Source organism: Nicotiana tabacum, chromosome 8 (genome assembly GCF_000715075.1).
Source record: "Nicotiana tabacum cultivar K326 chromosome 8, ASM71507v2, whole genome shotgun sequence".
Taxonomy (NCBI): domain Eukaryota; kingdom Viridiplantae; phylum Streptophyta; class Magnoliopsida; order Solanales; family Solanaceae; genus Nicotiana; species Nicotiana tabacum.
This window is the reverse complement of record NC_134087.1, coordinates 4,690,541-4,715,237: the sequence shown is the minus strand read 5'-3', so window position 1 is coordinate 4,715,237 and position 24,697 is coordinate 4,690,541. Positions and strand designations below refer to the sequence as shown.

The 24,697-nt window shown below is 33.1% G+C and overlaps 2 protein-coding genes across 6 annotated transcripts; both read left to right on the top strand.

Annotated features, from left to right (window-relative positions):
* The first annotated feature begins 3,979 nt into the window (after positions 1–3,979).
* Positions 3,980–8,849, top strand: LOC107790442 (protein Brevis radix-like 2). Of its 5 annotated transcripts, none has more exons than XM_075218905.1 (6): positions 3,980–4,501; positions 4,607–4,765; positions 4,872–5,236; positions 6,832–6,967; positions 7,350–7,502; positions 8,633–8,849. In XM_075218905.1, the coding sequence occupies exons 2-6, from the start codon at positions 4,646–4,648 to the stop codon at positions 8,651–8,653; spliced, it is 795 nt and encodes a 264-aa protein (XP_075075006.1). In that variant the 5' UTR covers positions 3,980–4,501; positions 4,607–4,645; the 3' UTR covers positions 8,654–8,849. The 5 variants fall into 5 exon arrangements, with proteins under 5 accessions (XP_075075006.1, XP_075075007.1, XP_075075004.1 ...); XM_075218906.1 differs by having other exon boundaries at positions 3,981–4,501; positions 8,623–8,849; XM_075218903.1 differs by having other exon boundaries at positions 3,981–4,501; positions 7,347–7,502.
* Positions 8,850–10,508: 1,659 nt separating this feature from the next.
* Positions 10,509–13,532, top strand: LOC107761582 (transcription initiation factor TFIID subunit 12b-like). The gene is made up of 6 exons (XM_075218908.1): positions 10,509–10,877; positions 11,177–11,251; positions 11,820–11,898; positions 12,701–12,765; positions 13,081–13,116; positions 13,197–13,532. Exons 1-6 carry the CDS (start codon positions 10,593–10,595, stop codon positions 13,353–13,355), a joined length of 699 nt encoding a protein of 232 aa, XP_075075009.1. The 5' UTR covers positions 10,509–10,592; the 3' UTR covers positions 13,356–13,532.
* The last annotated feature ends 11,165 nt before the right edge of the window (positions 13,533–24,697 follow it).

Genomic DNA, 24,697 nt, shown 5'->3' with positions numbered 1-24,697 from the left:
ACCGAGTTATCCTTAATTATTATGCGTGTTAATTTCAACATTTTTAGAATTGTGCTGTTAGCTTAATAGATTAAATAATTAATTATGTTTAAAATTAGACTGAATAATTATGTATAGGTTCCAGGATCGATATTTGAGGCCCGGTAGCACCGAGTTATCCTTAATTATTATGCGTGTTAATTTCAACATTTTTAGAATTGTGTCTGTTAGCTTAATAAATTAAATAATTAATTATGTTTAAAATTGGACTGATTAATTATGTATGAGTTCCAGGCTCGATATTTGAATTAATTTTACAACACATATTAATTTGTTACTTTTGTAAGTTTATTGTTATAAATTAAATAATTAATTTCGTAAAGTGTAATTGGAGTTACTACATACTTAAACTACATAGACTCTACGCTAAAAGACTCTATATTTTACTACGCTAAAAGACTCTATATTTTACAACACTAAAAGACTCTATATTTTACTACACTAAAAAGCTCTATATTTTATTACACTAAAAAACTCCATATTTTACTACGCTAAAAGGTCAATATTACATATAAAAACAACTAACATAAAATACAAATATGAACAACAAACAAAATAAATAATATTAATTTATTAACAATACAAATAATTTATCAAATTTTAACAATTTTTTGTACCAAAGCTAATAAATCAGTCCGGGTATAAATAAGATACAAATTTAAACACAAACATAACACAAATTAACATGGAAACACATTAAACAATACAAATATGCATGTACTATACGAGTTTCAACATAAACAAAATCGAAATACCTTGGTTTAAGTTTTTTGAATTTGATTGAAATCGAATTTTTGCACCCGAAAGAAGGAATCCAAAGCTTATCTTGTATGTGGGACCTACACTCCTTGCTCTTTAGGTGACGGGTGGGGCCGAATTTTTATTTTTTTTTTAAGTTTGTCGCGGGGTGGGGGAGGGGGGGGACCAGAACAATCGAAATTTTTAAAGGAGAAGGGGTTGCGTTCAGTGGTCCAAGGAAGAAGAAGGGGCTGCGTTTTAGGTAAAACGCAGTATAATACTGCGAACAACTTTATAAAACGCAGTATTATACTGCGAATTACAAAAAAAAAATTGAAGTAAAACGCAGTACAATACTGTGAATTACAAAAAAAATAATTAAAGTAAAATGCAGTATGGTATTGCGTTTTACTTTAACGGACTAATTTCCGTTAAAGTAGTTCGCAATATAGTACTGCGTTTTACTCATTTATGTAACTTTTTTTTTAAGCAGTACAAAAGTGATTTTTGTCCAAAAAAACATCAAAAGCGTTTTGAACTCTAAAAAAAATAGGGAGGAGGACCATAAACTTTCACAAAGTTAGTTCATATCGTGGAAAAACGGAAAAGGCAAAACCAATGGGACTTTTCTTAATTGTAGAGAAGAGCGAGATGACAAAAGACATCACAAATCCGCAAGCAAAGAATTTACTGTTCAAAGAGGGACGATGACCGATTACATATAGCAAGCAAATAGCCAAATAGGCCTTTTTTGCTTTTGAGTTCTGAGAGCGACAAACTATAGGAATAGGATGGCGCATGCACTGCTGCGCCCGCACGCTCAAATGCGATGCTCCTAAGGACAAATACCCGTGCACATAACGCCTATTTCTGATCAGGATCAGCAAATCACCACTACTCATTCAGTATATGAATTTTTCTCACTTATGACCAGTGGCGGAGGCAGAATCTCCACGAAGGGCGTTCAATTTTTTTTTTGTAGCTAGTGGAAATTGAACCCATGACCTTATGTAGATTTTGAATCCACTTGACCACTAAACTACACTTTTGGATTGTGTTAAGGGGGTTCAAAACTTAATAATAGAGGTAAAAATAGATTTTGCCTTATATATACAGTGTAATTTTTCGACGAAGGGGATTCGTGTGAACCCCCTTGCGTCCCCCTAAATCCGCCCCTGATTATGACTCTTACAAATTAATTTGAATAATTTGATACAAATATCGAATACGTAAGAGGAGTCTTGGAGTAACTGGTAAAGTTGCTGACATGTGACCAGGAGGTCACGGGTTCAAGCTGTGGAAACAACCTATTGCAGAAATGGGACCCCGCATATAGCGGAAGCTTAGTGCACCGAGCTGCCCTTAAATATCGAATACGTACAAGTATTTTAAGATAAAATAAAATATAACAATTGATAAAATTTGGGGAAATAAAAAATAAAAAGAATAAAAATATAAAATCATCTAAGTAAGTACTAAAAAAGTTCAGCCCACTACACTAAGTTCTCGCTATGTGCGGGATCCGGTAAAGGGCCGAACCACATGGTATAAGTAATACTACTTACTTTAAAACAAAATGGAACGTACCAACTTGAACGTGATGGGATAAATGGCAAAATGGAACGTACCAACTTGAACGTGATGGGATCAATGATACTTTTTCACTCTTATTAGAGATCTCATATTTGATCCCTAAAATAAAAAAACTAGTGTATTTTATGCTGAATGAATCTGAATTATAGTCTATTTTGCTAAGTTTTTTTCTTTCTTCCAAAAGCACTTTATTCCAAAGTTAAAGTATTTGACCAAGATTTTAGAAAGAAAAAAAATATTTTTGAGTAAAAGCAGAAGCAGTTTTGAGAAACAAAAAAAAATTCACCCAAAAATAATACTTTTTGAGAAAAATCTACTTGGAAACACTTTTCAAAAATTTGACCAATTACTAATTAATACTGTTTAAAGTATTTTTAAAATTAATTGGTCAAACACAAATTGTTTCTCAAGAAAAAACCTTTTTAACAGTATTTTATGAAAAAAATAGTTTAAAATAAGATGATTTGAGAAGTTTAGTGGGCGTTTGGACATAAGAATCGTAAAATTTTAAAATAGGGGGATTTCTTTTTCAAATGAAAATGATATTTGAAATTTAGAATTGTGTTTGGATATGAATATAATTTTGGACTGTTTTTGAAGTTTTGTGTATTAGGAACAAGCGTTGATTTCGATAAAAAGTATAAGAAAGATTTGAAAAAAATTAAAAATTCTTATGTCCAAAACGGGCTATATTCCAATAGGCTACTAGTCACCAAATTGAATTCACATTAAAAATGATTAAAAAAAGTATAGACTAAACATATACTTCCTCCGGTCCAAAATACGTGATTTGTTTTTTTTTTTCTTGTGGTCCAAAATTAGTGATTTTTTAGATTGCAAGAATGAATTAATTATTTTTTTCCCACATTAGCCTTGGAGTAATTAATGTTAAAGTATGCGTTAGGAGTATTTATGTAAAGAGATAATAAAGATTAATATGATCAATTTCATTAATAATTAATGTTAAAAGGTGTATTTCTTAATATGTGTGAAAACAATCAAAAAAAATTACTCCCTCCGGTCCAAAATAAGTGATTTTTTGGATGTTGTCCCACAGATTAATAAATCCATCTTTTAACATTAATTAACAATGGAATTGATCATATTAACCTTTACTACTCACATAAACGCTCCTAATATATATTCCAACGCTATTTACTCTAAGGACGATGTAGAAAAAAAATAATTAATCCATTCTTGAAATCTGAAAAAATTAATCCATTCTTGAAATCTGGAAAAATTTGAAGGGAGTACTTATTTTGGATCGGAGAGAGTATTGTTATGTCTCTCCACCTTTTAAAAATAGTTGTGACATGCAACTTGCCCCAACCCACCCCCTCGCTTTGATACTTAGCCCTAGCTACAACAACAACAACAACAACAAAGTATAATCCCACTTGGTGAGGTCTGGGGAGGGTAGTTTATGCAGATCTTACCCTTATCTTAGGGTAAAAAGACTGTTTTCAAATAGACCCCCGACATCCTTCTTTCCAAGAACTTCTCACCTTGCTCTTGAGAGACTCAAAATCACAACCTCTCGGTTGGAAGTGGGGTTGCTTACCATTAGAGCAACCCGTCTTGTCATACTTGGCCCTAGCTATTGCATCGAAAACCCCACAAATCTCAACAGCCTTTTCTGATCGTATCCCTCCCTTCTCTCTCTCTCTCTCTGTTATTACTCCACCAGTTTACATGGCAGAGCTTCTCTCTCTCTCTGTTTCACTTTCTACCTGTAACTGAGCAAGTTTGAGAGAGAGATTACTGAGTAACGAGAATGGAAAATGAGTAATAGTAGTTGAATAATGTAGTATTTGAGTAATGAAAGCAAGTGAGTGAGATCCAGCTCCTTCTCGTGATCTCATCTAATCGACCCAACCTAAGCGCTATTTCCGTCTTTAACGCCTCGGTTACTCCAACCAACTTACTATTCTACTCTTTTTCTCCTTTTTATTCTCCATCTCTGTCATTGTAGGATTTTAATTGAGTTGTCATTGGTATTTTTTGAACACTAAGAGATTGATTGATCCGAAGACTAGGATTTGTTTGTTTGGTTTCAGATATACATCTGTCTTCAATGCTGAAAAGCCTTATTTTCGAACACGGGCTTGTTTGCTGGATTAATTAATCGTAGGTAAAAATTACTCTTCTTAAAGTGATAAGTGCTTAGTTCTTAACTAACTGATAGTAATTAACTTTAATTTTGTCATTCTATTGCTAATTGGATATTTGTTCTCAGTGGGTATCTTGCTCGGAGATTGAAGTTGATAATTCGAGAATGTTGACTTGTATAGCATGTTCAAAGCAGCTCAACACTGGATCTCTACGTGAACCAGAAGAAGATGACACGGCTGCTACACCCAGCAAAAAGCAAGCCATTAAAGCCCTTACTGCTCAGGTTCATTCTCCTTATTCTCTTAAAAAATAAGTCTTAATTACGTTGCAATATATGTTATTAAGTTCAAATGTCTGTTTGTTTATATGTTATTTTGATGATTTTTTAGATCAAGGATATGGCTGCTAAAGCTTCAGGTGCATATAAGAACTGTAAGCCATGTTCAGGGGGTTCAAATCACAACCAGAACCCTAACTATGCTGATTCTGAAACTGGGTCTGTGTCCGAAAGATTTCATTACTCTTATAAAAGGGCTGGGAGTTCAAATTCGACGCCAAAAATGAAAGGGAGATTGAAAGTGCTATCTAGTGGCGAAAGTACGCCGGTCTCAGTAAGTGGCCGGAGCGAATCAGTTGTCGGTATGGAAGATGATGATGAGTCAAAAGAGTGGGTTGCTCAAGTGGAACCCGGTGTTCTAATAACGTTTGTTTCCCTGCCTGAGGGTGGAAATGATCTGAAACGAATTCGATTCAGGTATTGATCTGTTCCATTTGCTTCTCTTCTCTCTGCTTTGATCTGTTCTTCGAAAGTTCTTGTTTGTTTGGGAGTGGTTACTGTTACAATTTTTTCTGCTTTTTTCTGTGCGTGGCCGAATGACTTTTTGATGGGTCGTTTTCTAGAATGTGATTTTTAATTGTACAGTAATGTAGTTGGACTGAATGGACTTTTGTGTATCTAATTGTGCTGCACTATGCCCGAAATTATGGAGTGGCCCAATAGTGGGTCTTTTTTGCCAAGACATAAAATATTGGCTTGGCGACCTTACAAATTGAATATTAAAAAGGTACAAAAGAAGCATAACAATATTCAGGCTTCCAAATCCTATTAGTAAGCCTTAAAAATTAACATGCCTTGCCATTCTTGATGGATATATCTTGCTTTACTTATAGGTGAAACAAGCTTAACCATTCTTGTTATGTCGTCGAGCTTTGGGCTTCAGTTTTCATGTTGACTGGCAGGGTTAAAGGGATGATTTAGTTGACTGGGATGAAGTTATGATTTTGGTATACATAATGATCGGCTTATTTAAGCGTGACATAGTTGGAGAGTTCCACTCTTGACAATATCATATGAATCAAGTTTTAGGAGGGTCTCATGTTCTACCGGCAGGGTGACTGGGTGTCCCCTCTTACATAGCAAATTATTGAAGACTTGTATGTGTATAACAGGGTAGAGCGGACCAGTTGTCTGTTCCACATGGCTGCATACGAGTCACTTGTTCTCAAATCTAATATCTGATGATCTTAATGAAAGCTACCATCTGGCATAAGCAGAAAAATTCTCCATGGACATATCATATTCCCGCTGTCTCGTTTCTATTATGCATGTGTCTTTAACAATGTTGCGGAAAAAATAAATTAATGTTTCTTGCTGACAACATTTGATCTTGTTTCTTTTCTTCTCAATAAAACTATAACATATATTTTCCTTCCTAGGTCAAATTGCAATTTTTGAGTATGTTATTGTGCTTTTCCATCTTCCTATCATAGAGTGCTTCCTTCTTCTACCAGTAATTATAGTATTATACAAAGTTTACTAATTAGCTTCTGCATCGTGCGTGAGCAGCAACTGAAATGAACTGCACCAAATTGTGTCTAACAAATTGTCTGTGATGAATTAAAAGAATTGGAATCTTGCTCCTCGTGTTCCAGCACTTTTTGCTTACTCTGTTATAGCTCCAAAATTAGAATCTATGCTACTCTGGACTGCTGTAATCACGAATAGCCAGTCAAGTTCTGAGTTTTGGAATCTTCAATTGGAAGATCATCTCGATAAGATGCTTCTTTCGTTTAGAATAAAACCTGGTTGAAGTTGCAGACATGATTGATCGTCTTTTTGAGCTGTCAACTCCATTATGTCACTACTTCTTCTGACGATCATTACTAACTGATGGAGAAGCAGTGATGCAACACTTGGCCTTTCTATATGAATAGCGATTGTCCCAGCTTTTTCATGAGCATATTTTTATGCATCTTTTATGATTGAATACATCTTCCACCTTCCCCCCATCTTGGTCATAGTTGGTAAACTGGTTGGGAGTTTTAAAATCTTACTGATGTTTTTGTCAGCCGTGAGATATTTAACAAGTGGCAAGCCCAACGGTGGTGGGCTGAGAATTATGACAAGGTCATGGAACTATACAATGTCCGTAGGTTCAATCAACAAGCAGTACCCTTGCCAACTCCTCCGAAGTCTGAAGATGAGGTGAGCCTTTGTTTTATCCTCTTTTTATAAAACTGTTGCTACCAATCCTATTAAATTGCTTGGAGCAGCATTCTTTTGTGCGGCCTCCATAACCGCGAGAGCTCTGCGTGTTTTCTCTTTACGGAGTTTCAGAATCCCAACTCCGACAAAAATTTAAGTCTCCAGTGAATTTGTTCAATCACAGTGAATAAATAGCTAACGAAAACGGGGGAAAATCATCATTTTCATCCCAAACAATCCAATCAACCAACCCTATAATCGAACCTACAAACCAACAGCTACAATCAGCTGCCACCGCTTCATTTTCCAACACTGGAATCACCATTCTAATAACAATGCCGAAGAATTTGACATCCCATTTACCTTATCTCTACAACAGCAGGAAATTCAGCAGCAACAGCACCCAAATGCAGATTCAATAGCAGCAGTAACAACTAGTCAGTTAATGGGACAGATTGGCCAGCTGCCTATGTTGTATGCTCAAGCTATTACAGCCACTGGCCAGTTTAATTTGCAATCTCAACTTTTGGCTTCGGTAATGTCTACTTAGTTTCACTTCAGCAACTCCTAGGATTGCTAACATGAGGTGTTCTATAACAGATTAAAATTTGAATACTAATATCTTTTCTCATATTCATTCCTGATGATTTAATGCACTGTTTGGATAAAGTATATCTTTAAAGAAAAATATATATATATCCCTATTCCTTTTTGTATGGGTCAAAATCTGACCGCAAGATGGTTATCACAAAATGAGGAATGGTAAGAGGTCGACCAAGCCATAGTCGTGCCCACGAGGCATAATAGTAACGAGTATCTCGGCCACTGCCGAGATCAAGCCATCAGAAGGCTTACACAGCAGAACATATGTCGTAATACTTGGGCGAGTAAGGAAGAGTACAGTCATGAGAGATTACGCTGGTTAAAGACTGTTGGATAAAGGGGAAAATTGGTAATAGATATGTGGGAGAAGAGAGCAAGAAAGGGTTTTTTTTTCCAATCCGAGATTTCATAATTCTCAGATTTTGGTCCTCAACAGGAGGGGACCTCCAACAACAAACCAAAAGCCCAGATTTTTGTTACAACCCTTTGTAATCATCATTGTTGAATCAATAAAGATAGATTTCATAGTTATCAACAACTTTCCCTCTTTTCCTTATTTGCTCTTACAAGTACGAAACAATATATCAAAGATGTAAGTTTATCATTTACATTTGATGTCTGTTAATCATCTTAAGGAATGCTATATAAGCTCAGTCTCTTTCGATTCTCATATTCAATATGCTAGAGTTAATTAGTTTGACTAAGATTTACCCTCCATTTCTTCATTAATTAGTTTAACTAAAAGGTTTATCACTTTTTGGTCAAACACTTTTCATATGACAATATTTGGTTAGGAACTGAGTTTAATATGTTAATATGACTTAAAAATTATTTTTGTGGCAATGGAAGAAAACACTAACATCATTGTTGAAAAGTTAGTTTAATAGGGAAAACATGACATCAAAATTTGAAATTTGAATAGTTGAATGAACTAGAACTCTTGAAGATGTGAAAGTTGTTTGAAATAGAACAGTACATTTCGCAATTGCCCGAAATAGGAATTGTCATATAAATTGCAACTGAGAGAGTAAGTAAATGAAATTTTGTTGTAGCGGGGCACAGCCAAGTAGAAGACAGGACTAATCCCGGGTTCTCAGTTTCATCGTGGGAATTCCCATTGACAGCCTTTTCAGGGAATGCAGGCAATGGGAATAATGGAATCTCTCAATTTGAGCTCCTAAGTCCTAACTGAGAGCAAATGGGGCCCTTGCATATGCCCAACAAAGGATGAACCAAGGTCAACTAAGGCAGAAGTTGTCTGGCAAACTTCATTCGCCAACAGTCAGGTGACAATTTTTGATAGCTCCAGCAATATATATTCGACTGTAAATCGAACCCTGTCCATTTTTTCTGCTGATTTTTTCACTTGACACTGTAGTTTCCATGGATATGACCTCCTTAGATTATTTAGGGGTCGTTTTGTTGTGGTACTGGAGCAATGAATCAAGCATAAAACCCCACAAACTATAATGCAATACTTAGCTGGATGTATAAGAAAAAGAACCGTCGCATAACTAATACAACATTTGGTTGGCAGTATTAAATATGATTTGTATTAAATTATGCGGGAGCGGGGAGCCTATATATTATTTTATGCGAGATAGAATGTGGAATAAGAATATATGTATTATCAATGCGGGGATTAAACTATTTTAAAACAAAAATGCTCTTTTAAAGTAAGTAATTCATGTATTGCGATTCCTTCATCATTAATTACTGTTTAACAATATTTCCATTATTAATGACCGCTTAAACAATTCTTGCATTATAATCCCCGCATAACTAGTAAGTGAACCAAATGACCCTTAAGTGTATTTATTCTTACATTTGAGCTGAGGTGGTGCCTTTTTTCTTGAGACTTGAGCCGAGGATCTATCAGAAATAACCTCTCTACCTCCACAAGGGAGGGGTAAGGTCTGCATACACATTACCCTCCCAGATCCACAATGTGGAAATATACTGGGTATGTTGTTGTTATTGTTGTTATTTGAGCTTAGGTGGTGTCCTCCAAAAAGGTTGTCATAGCTTTGTTTTACAACTCAATTAGGGCATAAATTTAATTAGTAGTTAAAGCCATCAAGCTAAAGAGAATCCTTTGATTTTTTGTTCTTTTGGTAATTTCCAAACTGGACAAGGTTGCTGCAGGAATATATTTTACAATTGGCTTGTAATGCCTGCAATAATTTGCTTGCCTCCTATCGGCTTAGGATGCATAATGCCTATTATTTAGTGCGACAAGCTAAAGGAGGCTAAGCATTTTGCTATGGAGCCCATTTGCTCCTTTAGTAGGTCTACTTAAGATAAAATCAAGTGCAATTACTTCTCCCTATATCTTAGACTTGCTTTGTATATAGGATGACGGTTACTACTAGTCGTCCTTGGAAATAAAGATGCCTCAGAGCTGTAAATCCTTTATTAAGAAAAATGATGTCAATTAAAGGTCATTTCAAGTGTTGTACTTAGGTTCGTTTGTATACTTTTGGGCTTTCTTGTTAATTCTCAAAGTTTGCGTCATGCTTGCATCTTGCTAACATTGAAATGTAGTTCTGGAACAAAAATGTCCGTATGTGATTGTAATTAAAGTTATGTTTGACACGCTTTTGCATGGGCGGTGAAACTGAGAGCCATTAAGGGCTGTCTTTATTACGTGGTTATCTTCACTTGTTCAAATTTGCTTTCTCCTTTTGGGCAGATCATGTATAATCTTGTTGAATTTAATGTCTTATCGGTAGTTCATGTCGCCTTCTCTATTCCGTTGTGGCAATTTGTTCTTTTCTGCTAACTTTAACGTTGTAACTTTCTGTAGAAGGACATCATTCGTGAACACTTGGTTACCCGGGTTGAACTAGAATGGGCAATTTGCTTTAATTCAGAATGCTTCATCACAACAGCTGCAGTGGTTGAAGAAAACGCCTAGAATTTCTTCTCCAAATACCTCCTCCTATCATCTTCAACAGCAGAGGCAGCACCAAATGCTTGGGCAGCAATAATTAGCTTCATCCAACAATTGCGTCATAATTCAATGGGTTTGAACCCACTACAGTTATCCCAAAGTGTACAGCAGCAGCAGCAACTGGGGCATCCTGAGATGCATCAGCAGCAGCACCAACAGCCTCAGCAGTTTTTGCATCAGCAGCAGTCTTCTCCAACAATGGCTATCACTACTGGCTTGAAGTCTCTGAGTTTGACTGGATCAGAACCCGACACTGGATCTGGAATGACGACTTCTGGGGGTAGCTCAAGCCAGGGGAATGAGGCAAGCAATCAGCTTCTTGGGAAGAGAAAGATACATGATTTAGTTTTACAGGTTTTCCCTTCACCTTGTTAATCTCCAAAACTTTTCTGTTGTCCTTGTTGGTTAGTCAAGCAAACTGCCGGTTATCCATTTTAAGTTCTGTTTTTTTTCCCCTCACAATCAACTTTAATTTTATTTGGGTGGAAAACATATAAAGTGAGCTTCCCTTACACTCCTTTCACACTAACCCCAAGTTCCAATAGAAGCTTACAATTTATTTCAAATCACAGCATAGAGTTGTCTTTTCAGTTTCAACTTTTTTAACTTTGCAACTTTTTAATGGCTTTCCACATACTGTGTTAATGTTTCAGGTGGATTCGCGGGGCAAGCTTGATCCTGAAGTTGAAGATCTTCTTTTAGAGATTGCTGATGACTTTATTGATTCGGTGAGGCATAAGAATGATTTATTCCTTGTTATCATTATCTTTCATCATGTTTTTCATGTCTGCCTTTCTCATTCTTTTGGGTTCAATTTAGCTTCTCACACTCCGTGGTTGAACACATTGACAAAGCCAGTTAAAGGGGACTTTTTCTTTAAGGGTCATCATCCGCTGATTCTGCTATCGTCCTCACCCACCTCCCCCCTCACTCTAATTAAAACAAATAATAAAAACCAAAAAGTTTTAAAAAATATTAAAAGAAGAACCCGAGAATCCCTTTTTTTTAGTGGGGGGGGGGGGGGGCATTTTGGGTTGTGATGCTAAAAAAAGTTAGAAGGCGAGGCGAGGAACATTTTTTAGAAGAGTTGGATAAATAAAAATAAATAAATGTTGCTGGGAAGTCAATTTAAGGTTATCAATTTACTTTGATGCATGAATCAGTCAATGAATAGCTTCCTTTTGAAATACTTTCTGCGAAAATCATTCATGAAAGTCAACATATGTGATAGACGTACTTAGGATGGATAATTTGTCATTTTCTTTGTGACGTCTCATGTTTCATTCCTCTCTGTAGGTTACTACGTTTGCTTGCAATTTGGCAAAACATCGGAAATCTTCAACTCTGGAGTCCAAGGATGTATTGCTACATTTAGGTTTGTGCCAACAACTGCAAAAGAGGCAGTTTTGTTTAGTTTGTTTTGTTTTTTTTAAAAAAAACATGCAATTATTGACTTGTTAGAATTGGCGACCGTAAGATAAATCATTATAGACTTTATCAAAGTTAATAAAATTGTATAAATTAATGATCACAGTTGTTTGTAACTAGATAATTTTATTGCTTTCTATTTATGAGTGCGTTCTTTACAAGATTATATGGTGAGATCGTCTGCATTTAGTATGCTAACATCTTTTCTCTCTGGATCTAATTAGAGTCACAAAATTTGAGCCCATATTCCAATTGACACAAATTGGGACCAAACTTAGTTTTCATGGTTGTTCCTTTCAGTCGGCAGTTAATCTTTTGCTAATAGCTGCTCTTTTCTAATGATTTAATTGTTGGATTAGCACTAGTTTTTTTCTCCTCGACACCAACTTTTACCATTACTATCTACTTAACTTTCTTTTGCTCTTAAGCTTTCAAGCTACACACAGCCAAATACTAGAATTTGTATTCCACCACCTCATAAGTATGCATCAGGAGTTACTGGCCAATACTTTGATAAACACAGTTTGAACACAGATCATGAAGATGCTTTTCCTTCAAAAATACATTTTGCTTTGGGGAAAAGGCTAATTTTGAAGGAAAGGCTTCTTCATGATCTCAATTCTCATCAACTCAGTAGTCTGTTAAGAATGTTTTCCTACGGTTCATCATTGCTTATGATGTTTTAACATAATTTGATTAAGAAAGGAAAAATTGAGGTATTGGCCTAATTTACATGTGATGATTTACAGAGAAAAATTGGCATTTGACTGTTCCTGGCTATTCAACTGAGGATAAGATACACGATTCAGAATATGTAAGCTCCTCTTCCTCTCTTAACTTGGGTTTTATACTGGCTTTTTGGAGTTATGATGCATAGCTAAACATGACACATGATCTATGACTCTCTAAAGTACCCGATAACCTATTTATTATTTAAAGAGAAAATAAAACCTCAATTATTTTTTTTTGGCCTTAGTTTTGTTTATTGTAATTTTAGCTTCTGATTCCAGTCCACTCATAGTATTATATGTACTTATTGATCTCTTTCTGGGCCAATGACTGTAGTAACTTTAAGCTGAGTAAAAATTCAGTCTGTTTCTATGACATCATGTTTCTAACTTTTGTGCAGTCACCAAGTGATCTCCACAAAGAGCGTTCGGAAATGGTGAGTTGGAGTTCTTTTGTGATAACACGATGTGCCTTTGTTCTAAGTGTATAATATCGTAATCTTGATACTTGACTCAGATATACACCATGATGGAGGCCTCACCAGCTGAAGCAAGTACAAGTAGCAGCAGTGACGAAACCATCAGTCCGGGGCTGGATGACCATGTTGGTTCCAGTGACATAGTCGGACCACAAAGTGCGGAGCAATCGGTTTCACAGTCAAATGGTCAGATATAATGCGACAGTAAATGAGGTTCTGATGTCCCTGGAATTTGGTATACCCCTCACTTCACTGTAATAAATACTTCTTCTAGAATGAGGTCAACTTTAGTTTTGCTTGTCTGATTGAAGAACTTAAACATAGCCTGTTTTGAATTTGCATGCCCGTTTATGTTATTTGAATGGTTGTTCTCCCATTATGCCTTTTTTTTTCATTCCTTTTGCCACCTCCTTAAGTCAACATCATACTATAGCTGAATACAACATGAAGTGTGCAAAAAGAAAAACCTGAATCCCTATTGGATTGATGTGGGATTGCGGATTTTTTTTATTAATAATTCTAGAAAAAGGTTTTATTACGTTAGGGTAGGGGGAGGGGATAAGGTTTGTTCAAAACTGAACTGTAATCGTTAATTGAACCGCAAAATTGGCTTATTGACTTATTGGTATCAGGTTATCGGAGTAATGGTTGGTGAATGGATTAACGACTTATCGGTTTGGGGACGGATTAATCAATTTCCTTATCGGATTAATTGTTAATCCGTTAAAAAATTTTATATCTAAAATTTTTACCCCTATGTGTATAAAGTATCTAAATATTTCTTTGAAATACGGTAATAGTTAGATTAGACCGTTGCACCAAATTATTGTTACATAAAAATTTAAAAGGATCTTAGACTATTTTGTTCGTATCTCTTTTTTTTTTTTTTTTAAACCCCTCCCAAATTAGGAGGATCTATAGTGTTTCCACACTTCCCCTCCATGGTGACTCGAACCCAAGACCTAACGGTCGTAAGTGGAGGTGTTTTTACCAACTGAGCAGGCCTCACTTGTCTTTATCTCTTAATCTTGGTATTTGGCTTCTTTTTTTTTTTTTTTAAAAAAAACTTTAAATCTCTTGATTTCCTTTTGCATAGTTGATAGTGCACAACTCCTTTCGCCTATGTTGTGCTTTCTGGATGTGCTTAATGCGCTTCACTTTTCTGGTAATCCAAAAACATGAATAAACAAAATTAAGTTGATTTAACCCAAATCTTTGCAAAAGCAGTTGTACAAAAGAATTGTAAGGGGTCGTATGGTTGGAAAGAAGTTATCCCAGGATTAGTTTTTCCGAGATTAGTTATCCCCGGATTAGTTATTTCACCCTTTTATGGGAATAAAAAAAAAACCTACAATCCACGGATAATTAATTATCTCGCAATTTTATCTCAATCAAATATGGGATAAACTCTTCTTATATTTAATCCCGAGATCGATTATCCATCATCCCTCATACCAAACGAGCCCTGAGTCGTTATTTTAATTTCGTCGGTAGAAGTTGGACTTGGACTACATGTGCTTTTAATTTTCATTGTCTCTCAGGGGTCGTTTGGTACATGGTGGGATATCCCACGGGATTAGTATCCCACCTTCCTTCTAGGGATAACTAATCCCACCATTTTAGTGTTAAATTTATCCCCAAATTTACTAATACCCCAAACTAAACATGGAATAAATTTAATCCCAAACTTTATTTCGGGATTATTATCCTTATTTCATGTACCAAACAATCCCTTAATCTTAGATTTAGCTGATACACTGCTCGATAATTGTTAATATGATACCGAACCGACCCATATCTTATCGGTTGGCTAACATATTAGTACATTTAAAAGTCAATAATTGATAAGCCGAACCGTTCAACGTAATTTTCTGCCCGAGAAGCAACCCTATGAGGACATGATACGCTGCGTTGGGGTCTGTGCCCTTCACCTCAACCATGAAAGGCACGAAGCTCACCAACTGAGCTAGCTTTCAACCCTGATTGCAGACTTTTGTTGGGTATTTTTATTTTATTTGTGGAGAATATCAGAGCTCTTTAATTTGAAGGGGTTTTAATTTTGCACATTTGAAGACGTAGAAATCGGACACATTTCATGTTCAGTGCCTTCAATTTCTGAATTCACAAAAAATGGAAATACAAGGATTATTATTTCCAACAGAGAACTACAATTTAATCAAAGGGCTAAAAAGAAAGAAATAGATGTAAACTATGAGAATTAAATATGCCATAGTATGTAGGTGGAACCTGGAAACAGCCTCTCTGCCCCTCGGGTAGAGGTAAGGTCTGCGTACATATTATCCTTCCCAGACCCCATTTGTGAAATTACACTGGGTTGTTGTTGTTGTTGTATAGTATGTAGGTGGAAACCTTGGATTCCCAGGCAAATACTACGGAGAGTGTTTTGACTTTGTTTTGGAGTTAAATTCATAGAACTACTTTAATTCATAAGATCTATGGGCAGATTCTCAAACGTCAACAATTGTATTATAGTACGTAATAAAGATCAGAGGCGGATCCAGGATTTAAATCTTATGGGTTCAATTTTAAGGCTTTTAACATTGAACCCATTGTATTTTTTAAATTTATGGGTTCATATCTACTATTTTTACAATTTTAATAAATATTTACATACAAATTTTTACTTCGCGTCGAAAGTTATGGGTTCAGTTGAACCCGTAGGTTATAAGCTGCATCCGCCACCGTGGGGCATCATTGATCTACGAGGTCCAAAATTCTCCAACATTAAAATCCTTTTTACAATGCTGTCAACCATCATATAGTAGACCACCAAGTGATTTATTGACACCTAATTTTTGATAATATTTAATTTTTGTAACTTTTTTTATGTAAATATTTTTAGGGGTCTTAACCTACAATTTTTAGCTTTGTTACACTTTTTATTATAGGGTAAAAATACAAAATTTTAAAAGGTGAATTATTACTATTAATATTATTTTATTTTTATTTTTATTTTAAAATAAAAAATCCGAAAATATTAATTATATTTTCTTATTTCAGGAGAGATTAAAAAAATAAGAAAAAGGGAAGTAGGGAATTAAAAAAATAAAAGTAAAAGTAGGTGGAATTCTCTTTTAAAAGGGTAAAAAAAAAAGTGAAAAAAATAATAGTAAAGTTTTGTGGAAATTTAAAAAATAAAAAGTAAAAGAAAGTTGGAACTAAAAAAGGAAAGTAAAGATGGCTGAAAATTAAAAAAAACAAAAGTAAAAGAAAGTAGAATTTTTAAAAGAAAAATAAAAGAAAGTGAATTTATTTTAAAGAAAAGTAAAAAAAGTGGAAAAATAAAAAAAGAAAAGTAAAAAAAGTGGGATTTTAAATAAGATAAAACTAATTAAAGTTGGAATTTAAAAAAATAAAAGGAAAGAAAGGTGGGAATTTATTTTATAAACAACAGAAAAGCAAATTGTAAGTGGGATTTCTTTTAATTAACAAATAATAAAATAATAAATATTTTTAAAAAAATCTGAAAATTTTCGATTTTTTTTTTTTGCTATATATAGAAGAGAAAATTTGAGAAGAAAGAGAGGAGAACGGAGAGAAAAAATAAAGGAGGAAATTGAGAGAAAACAAATTTTCTTTTTCTATGCTAAAGAGAATTTCTACTAGTTTCATTCTTTCTTCCTATTTCTTTCAAAAAAAAATATAGCAATTCGTTACCTTATTTAAGACCAAAAAGCAACCAAAATTAGCTCTTTAAACACCTCAAAATTAGCCCTAAAATAATCATGAGATTTTGTGGCATGAACCCCTTTTCCTTCGGGTTTTAGTTGCAGTCGAGTAACGAAATTCGATCCGTCAAGGTTACCGGTTCAAAGATCAGTCAATAGCTTGTTGTGATCAACTCGATTTGGATTTTTACATTTGAAAAATATTGAGAAAAGGTAAGTTCTAAACTTTGTCATTTTTGTGTACTTGCATGAATAAATTCACACTTATTTAATGAATATTGTTCTATTTAAATTGTGTTTTGCAAGTTATATGTTAAGTTGTATTATTCTTTGAATATTTTCATGTTATCCTACTTAGTAATTGATTTTGAAGCCTAATATATATATATATATATATATATATATATATATATATATATATATATATATATATATATATATATATATATATAGTGGGGAATTTTTTTGGTAGGGTTACGAGTTTATTTGTGTTTTAGATCTTATATGATTCATGAAGATTATTTTTTATGTATACTATTGCTTGTGTTTTTCACATATTTATTATCTTAAAGTTTTAGTATTAGATTGATCAAAGATAGAAAGATTTAGGGGTTGAATATGTATTTTTTTTTAAAAAATCATATGTTAAATTAGTTGAATAATTCAATAATTGTCATCTACCACATGCTTTTTTTAATAACTTTAATAATTAAACCACATTATTTCATTACAATTATTTCTTACCTATAACTTTGGTCTCTCGATAATCTAAAATCTAGTAAGAATAATCACCAATGCGCTAGTCGCTTTAGGCGTGATTAATAATAATCATCGTGACTATGAGTACGGTTTCTGTGGCATAGTCGTGATACATAATCTCGAATTTGAGTGTGCGTTTCACATGACTTGACCATAACTTCAAATAATGATTAAAAAAAACATGTTGTAAATCGCGGGTGCGTTTCACGTGACGCAGTTTGCAATGTGTACCGAAACGATAAGTGTATGACTTAAGAAATAATTCTGTAAATTCTTAAAGCAATAATTAATTAAAAGCGGTATATAAAGTTTAAAAATGCACAATAGGCTTTAAACACGTAATAAATCAGATAATATGGCCAATTAATAATAGTTTAAGCGACCGTTCTAGAACTACGGAATCCGGGAATGCATAACATCTTCTCCCGGGTTAACAGAATTCCTTATCTAGAATTTCTGGTTCGCAGACTTTTAAAAAATAAAGTCGAAATTTCCTCGATTTGGGATTGTAAAATAAACCGATGACTTGGGACACCAAATAAACTAAATCAAGTGGCGACTCTGAAAAATAAATAAAATAATTCCATTTCGGTTTATGTCACTTTAATTGGAAAAACTCCCTTATATCCCACTTGGGTGGTAAAAAATGAGGTGTGATAGCTTTAGCAACTCTACTGGGGACCGAACCCAAAAAGGAGTTGTCACACCTCCTTTTTACACACCCGAGGGTATATGGGTATTTTTCCAATTAAAGTGACATAAATCGAAATGTGATTATTTTATTTATTTTTCAGAGTCGCCACTTGGAATAGTTTATTATGATGTCCCAAGTCACCGGTTTATTTTAAAATCCCAATCGAGGAAATTTCGACTTTACTTTATAAGTCCGTGAACCATAAATTCTAGATAAGGAATTCTGTTAACTCGGGAGAAGGTGTTAGGCATTCCCGGGTTCCGTGGTCTTAGCACGGTCACTCAAACTATTAATAATTGGCCTATTATCTGATTTACTACATGTTTTAAACCTATTGTGCATTTTTAGCTTTATAACCACTTTTTAATCATTTTAACTGCTTTTTAGGATTTATAAAATTATTTCTTTGAACAAGTTACGATTGTCGTACACTTGCCGTTTCGGTACACATTGCAAACTGCGTCACGTGAAACGCACCCGTGATTTACAACATGTTTATTTTAATCATTATTTGAAGTTATGGTCGAGTCACGTGAAACACACACTCGAATTTGGGATTATGTATCACGACGATACTACGGGAACCGTACCCATAGTCACGATAATTATTATTAATCGCGCCTAAAACGACTAGCACATTTGTGATTATTCTTACTAGATTTGAGATTATAAAGAGACCGAAGTTATAGGTAAGAAATAATTATAATGAGATAATGTGGTTTAATTATTAAAGATATTAAAAAAAATATGTGGTAGATGACAATTATTGAATTATTAGACTAATTTAACATATGATTTTTTTTTAAAAAAAAAATACATATTCAACCCCTAAATCTTTCTATCTTGGACCAATCTAATATTATAAATTTAAGATTATATATATATAGGCTTCAAAACCAATTACTAAGTAGGATAACATGAAAATATTCAAAGAATAATACAACTTAACATATAACTTGAAAAACACAATTTAAATAGAACAATATTCATTAAAGAAGTGTGAACTTATTCATGCAAGTACACAAAAATGACAAAGTTTAGAACATACATTTGCTCAATATTTTTTCAAATGTAAAAATCCAAATCGAGTTGATCACAACAAGCTATTGACTGATCTTTGAACCGGTAACCTTGACGGATTGAATTTCGTTACTCGACTGCAACTAAAACCCGAAGGAAAAGGGGTTCATGCCACACAATTTCATGGTTATTTTGGGGCTAATTTTTGGTTGCTTTTCGGTCTTAAACAAGGTAATGAATTACTATATATTTTCTTTTTGAAAAAAATAGGAAGAAAGAATGAAACTAGTAGAAATTCTCTTTAGAATAGAAGAAGAAAATTTGTTTTCTCTCAATTTCCTCCCCTTTCTATTTATAGCAAAAAAATCGAAAATTTTCAGATTTTTTTTTAAAAACATTACATTATTTTATTATTTTTTAATTAAAAAAATCCCTTTTACAATTTACTTTTCTTTTCTTTTTTTTTTAAAATAAATTCCCACCTTTATTTACTTGTATATTTTAAATTTCAACTTTAATTACTTTTATCTTATTTAAAATCTCACTTTTTAAACTTTTCTTTTTTATTTTTCCACTTATTTTACTTTTCGTTAAAATAAATCCACTTTCTTTTACTTTTCTTTTAAAAATTCTAATTTCTTTTACTGTTGTTTTTTTAAATTTTCAGCCTTCTTTACTTTTATTTTTTAATTGCAACTTTCTTTTACTTTTTATTTTTTAAATTTCCGCAAAACTTTGCTTTTATTTTTTTTTAATTTTCCACTTTTTTTTTACTTTTTTAAAATGAGAATTTCAACTACTTTTACTTTTATTTTTTTTAATTCCCTACTTCCCTTTTTCTTATTTTTTTAATCTCTCCCGAAATAAAACAAAATCCGTAAATATTAATTAATTTTTTTTATTTCGGGGGAGATTGAAAAAATAAGAAAAAGGGAAGCAGGGAATTAAGAAAAATAAAATTAAAAGTAGGTGGAATTCTCTTTTGAAAAAGTAAAAAAAAAAGTGGAAAAAAATAAAAGTAAAGTTTTCTGGAAATTTAAAAAATAAAAAATAAAAGAAAGTTGGAATTAAAAAATAAAAGTAAAGATGGCTGAAAATTATAAAAAAACAAAAGTAAAAGAAACTAGAAATTTTAAAAGAAAAGTTAAAGAAAGTGGATTTATTTTTAAGAAAAGTAAAATAAGTGGAAAAAGAAAAAAAGAAAAGTAAAAGAGAGGGATTTTTAATAAGATAAAAGTAATTAAAGTTGGAAATTTAAAAAATAAAAGTAAAGAAAGGTGGGAATTTATTTTATTTTTAAAAAAAAGAAAAGCAAATTTTAAGTGAGATTTCTTTTAATTAAAAAAAATAATAAAATAATAAAATATTTTTTAGAAACAAAACCTGAAAAATTTTGAATTTTATTTTTTGCTATAAATAGAAGAGAAAATTTGAGATGAAAGAGATGAGAAAGGAGAGAAAAAATAGAGAGGAAATTGAGAGAAAACAAATTTTCTTTTTCTATGCTAAAGAGAATTTGTACTAGTTTCATTCTTTCTTTCTATTTCTTTCAAAAAAAAAATAGAAATTCATTACCTTGTTTAAGACCAAAAAGAAACCAAAAATTAGCTCTTTAAACACCTCAAAATTAGCTCCAAAATAACCATGAGATTTTGTGGCATGAACCCCTTTTCCTTTGGGTTTTAGTTGTAGTCGAGTAACGAAATTTAATCTGTCAAGGTTACCAGTTCAAAGATCAGTCAATAGCTTGTTGTGATCAACTCTATTTGGATTTTTACATTTTAAAAATATTGAGCAAAGGTATGTTCTAAACTTTGTCATTTTTGTGTGCATGAATAAGTTCACACTTCTTTAATGAATATTGTTCTATTTAAATTGTGTTTTTCAAGTTATATGTTAAGTTGTATTATTCTTTGAATATTTTCATGTTATCCTACTTAGTAATTGGTTTTCTCTCTATATATATATATATATATATATATATATATATATATATATATATATATATATATATATATATATATATATATATATATTGTGTTAATTTGGTGGGGACATTTTTTTTGGTAGGGTTACGAGTTTATTTGTGTTTTAGATCTTATATGATTCATGAAGTTTATTTTTTATTTATACTATTGCTTGTGTTTTTCACATATTTATTATCTTAAATTTATAATATTAGATTGGTCAAAGATAGAAAGATTTAGGGGTTGAATATGTAGATAGAAAGATTTAGGGGTTGAATATGTATTTTTTTTTCAAAAAATCATATGTTAAATTAGTTGAATAATTCAATAATTGTCATCTACCACATGCTTTTTTTTAATAACTTTAATAATTAAACCACATTATTTCATTACAATTATTTCTTACCTATAACTTTGGTCTCTTGATAATCTCAAATTTAGTAAGAATAATCACAAATGCGCTAGTCGCTTTAGGCGCGATTAATAATAATTATCGTGATTATGGGTACGATTTTCGTGGCATATTCGTGATACATACTCCCGAATTCGAGTGTGCGTTTCACGTGACTAGACCATAACTTCAAATAATAATTAAAAATAAATATGTTGTAAATCGCGGGTGCGTTTTTATGTGACGCAGTTTGCAATGTGTACCGAAACGATAAGTGTATGACTTAAGAAATAATTCTATAAATCCTTAAAGCAATAATTAATTAAAAGCGGTTTAAAAAGTTTAAAAATGCACAATAGGCTTTAAACGCGTAATAAATCAGATAATTAGGCCAATTAATAATAGTTTAACTGACCGTGCTAGAACCACCGAATCCGGAAATGCCTAACACCTTCTCTCGGGTTAACAGAATTCCTTATCTAGAATTTCTGGTTCGTAGACTTTTAAAAAATAAAGTCGAAATTTCCTCGATTTGGGATTGTAAAATAAACCAGTGACTTGGGACACCAAATAAACTATTCTAAGTGGCGACTCTAAAAAATAAATAAAATAATCCCATTTCGATTTATGTTACTTTAATTTGAAAAACTCCCTTATATCCCCCTCGAGTGGTAAAAAGGAGGTGTGACAACTCTGGCGACTCTGCTGGGGACAAGAACCTAGAACTTCTGGTTCAGAATTCAGAATTCGAGCTTAGAATAACTGTTATAGTTGGCTTTTATTTATTATCTGATTTTTACGTGTTCAAGCCTAATGTGCTAAATGCCGCTTTTTACCGCTTTGATATTGTGTGAACTGTATATAATCTGTTACGAAACCCTTCTTTTCCCTGAGTCTTCTAAATCATCTGGGAAGTGTGCACTTCGTGTGACTTCTTTTCTATTAGAGTCATATCCTAATTGTTGAACGAGATTCGGACAAGTTGCAAAGCCGGTGAAGCTTCTGTATTCCCGGTACGCTGCCTCCTCCCCCCTCCCCCGGCTCGAGTTGTTCACTCGGGTAAACCAGGTCTAGAACAATACACCCAGGTCTTTAAACCTTGAATAACATAGCCTCATGTCGGATCCCTAGTAGGAACGCTTGTTTGCATCACGTGCATTTGACTTTGGGGACTCAACACAGGGGTTGAGTCCGTCTAGGACAGGTGCACCCGAAATCAAAAGACTTTCATGATACATCTTGCGTGCTACTTACGTACCTGTTTATTTCGGCTTGCATGTTGACCGGCTTCTAGAATAGGGAAAGAAAAAAAAATCAAAAAAAAAAAGTGAGAGGTAGGTATTTAGAAAATTCTGAAACTCTACCGAAATTCTGAAAAAAGAAAAGTCATTTCAAAATGGGCTAAAATTTTCAAGTGCCATGTTTCCTTTGTTCCGTCAAAACAGACCGAACTATGCGGGTTTGTTTCTCACCGGATGTGAGATATGTAGGCAAAACTCATCAGTTTCGACCCCAATTTTCAAAAATCTAGAAAAATATTTTCCTTTAGTTCCTTCTTTAGAAATCATTCCTTAGAAAATTCAAAAACAAAAAGATAAAGAAAAAAAGTAGTTTCCTTCTTTTTGAAGTCTTTCATACGAAAAAAAAAAATAAAAAGAAAAATCAATAAACAAAATCAAAATCCAAAATACGTGTTTCCTTTATTTTGAAGTATTTTTTCCAAAAAAAAAATTCTTTTCCTTGTTTAAAAGTCTTTCTTTCGTAAATGTCAAAAAAAAAAAAAAATTAAAGTCCAAAAATATTTTCGCTTTTCTTTAGAAATACTTTTGTAAATAAATAAAAACTCAGAAATACAAAATATTTTCTTAAAAGTTCCTCTTTCGAAAATTAAGAGGCAACATCCAAAGTCCAAAAATACTTTCTTTCTTCTTTAGAAAAAGTGAAAACAAATAAAAAATCAAAAAAAAATATTTTTTTTTTACTTTTGAAATTCCCAAAATTCAAATCAAAAGAAAAAAAAATTTAGAAGTCTTTCTTTCAAAAAAAATCAAAATAAAAAATCCAAAAAAAAAATATTTCCTTTCTTCTTTTAAAGCATTTTTTTCGAAAATTAAAAAAAAAAGGCAAAACAAAAAAAAATTGAAAAAAAATATTTTTCTTTTGCCTTAAAGCTTTCATGATCTGAATTTTATAAAAAGTAATTTTTTTTAGCTTATTTACTTAATTCTCAATCTTTCTGAACTACGCAAGATTTGATTAATGCGACATCATGATAGGTAGGCAATCCCCATCGGATTCGATCATAGCCATAAAATTAACTAAGTAGAAAATAAACTGAAAAAAGAAAAGAAAAATTGAGTGGAAAAAAAAGAAAAAAAAAAGAGAGTGACAAAAACAAAAACAAAAAAGAAAGAAAAGAGAGTGCCAAAAAATAAAAGAGCGGCAAAAATAGAATGAAAAAAAATCAAGAGTGATTCAAGAGAGGTAGAAATAAAAGAAAAGAGGTACATACTGATAGAGTTAGTTAAGGTCGGGATGAAACATGCAACCGTTCAGACACATGGTAGAAGCATTTAACTGTTAGGTGCATTGCATCCCAACATGTAATTTCCTATATGTTAAATGTCTCAAAACTAACAAGGTTGTGGTGTGAGCAAATTAGCCAGGTTCCGTTTAGGTGGTTGGTTTTGTTGGTATGCGGTGATGAAGCGCAACCTTGCACGCGGCCACAACATTAACACAAAACCGAACTCCACCTCCCAAAAATACTCATCCTTACCAAGCTCCATATAATCCCCAATCAAATGTTCCCCAGTACAATCTTCGCCTAAGAGAGTCTTTCAAAAGGAATCTGTTCACTCCTATTGGTGAATTATACTCAGGCTTGTTTCAAAAGCTAGTCAGGCGAGGTCTGCTGCAGCCAGGGGCCCCAAACCGGCCAAACCCCGAGTCCCCCTCGCACCGAGCTGATACTGGATGTGAATACCACTCTGGAGCAGTGAGACACAGTACAGAGGAC

Excerpts from the sequence above, each read along its gene's own strand:
- LOC107761582 (XM_075218908.1), top strand. The coding sequence starts at position 10,593 with ATGGGTTTGAACCCACTACAGTTATCCCAAAGTGTACAGCAGCAGCAG. Across the intron at positions 11,252-11,819 it reads CTGATGACTTTATTGATTCG|GTTACTACGTTTGCTTGCAA; the intron begins GTGAGGCATAAG and ends TCCTCTCTGTAG. Across the intron at positions 12,766-13,080 it reads AGATACACGATTCAGAATAT|TCACCAAGTGATCTCCACAA; the intron begins GTAAGCTCCTCT and ends ACTTTTGTGCAG.
- LOC107790442 (XM_075218903.1), top strand. The coding sequence starts at position 4,646 with ATGTTGACTTGTATAGCATGTTCAAAGCAGCTCAACACTGGATCTCTA. Across the intron at positions 5,237-6,831 it reads CTGAAACGAATTCGATTCAG|CCGTGAGATATTTAACAAGT; the intron begins GTATTGATCTGT and ends TGTTTTTGTCAG. Across the intron at positions 6,968-7,346 it reads CTCCGAAGTCTGAAGATGAG|CAGGAAATTCAGCAGCAACA; the intron begins GTGAGCCTTTGT and ends TCTCTACAACAG.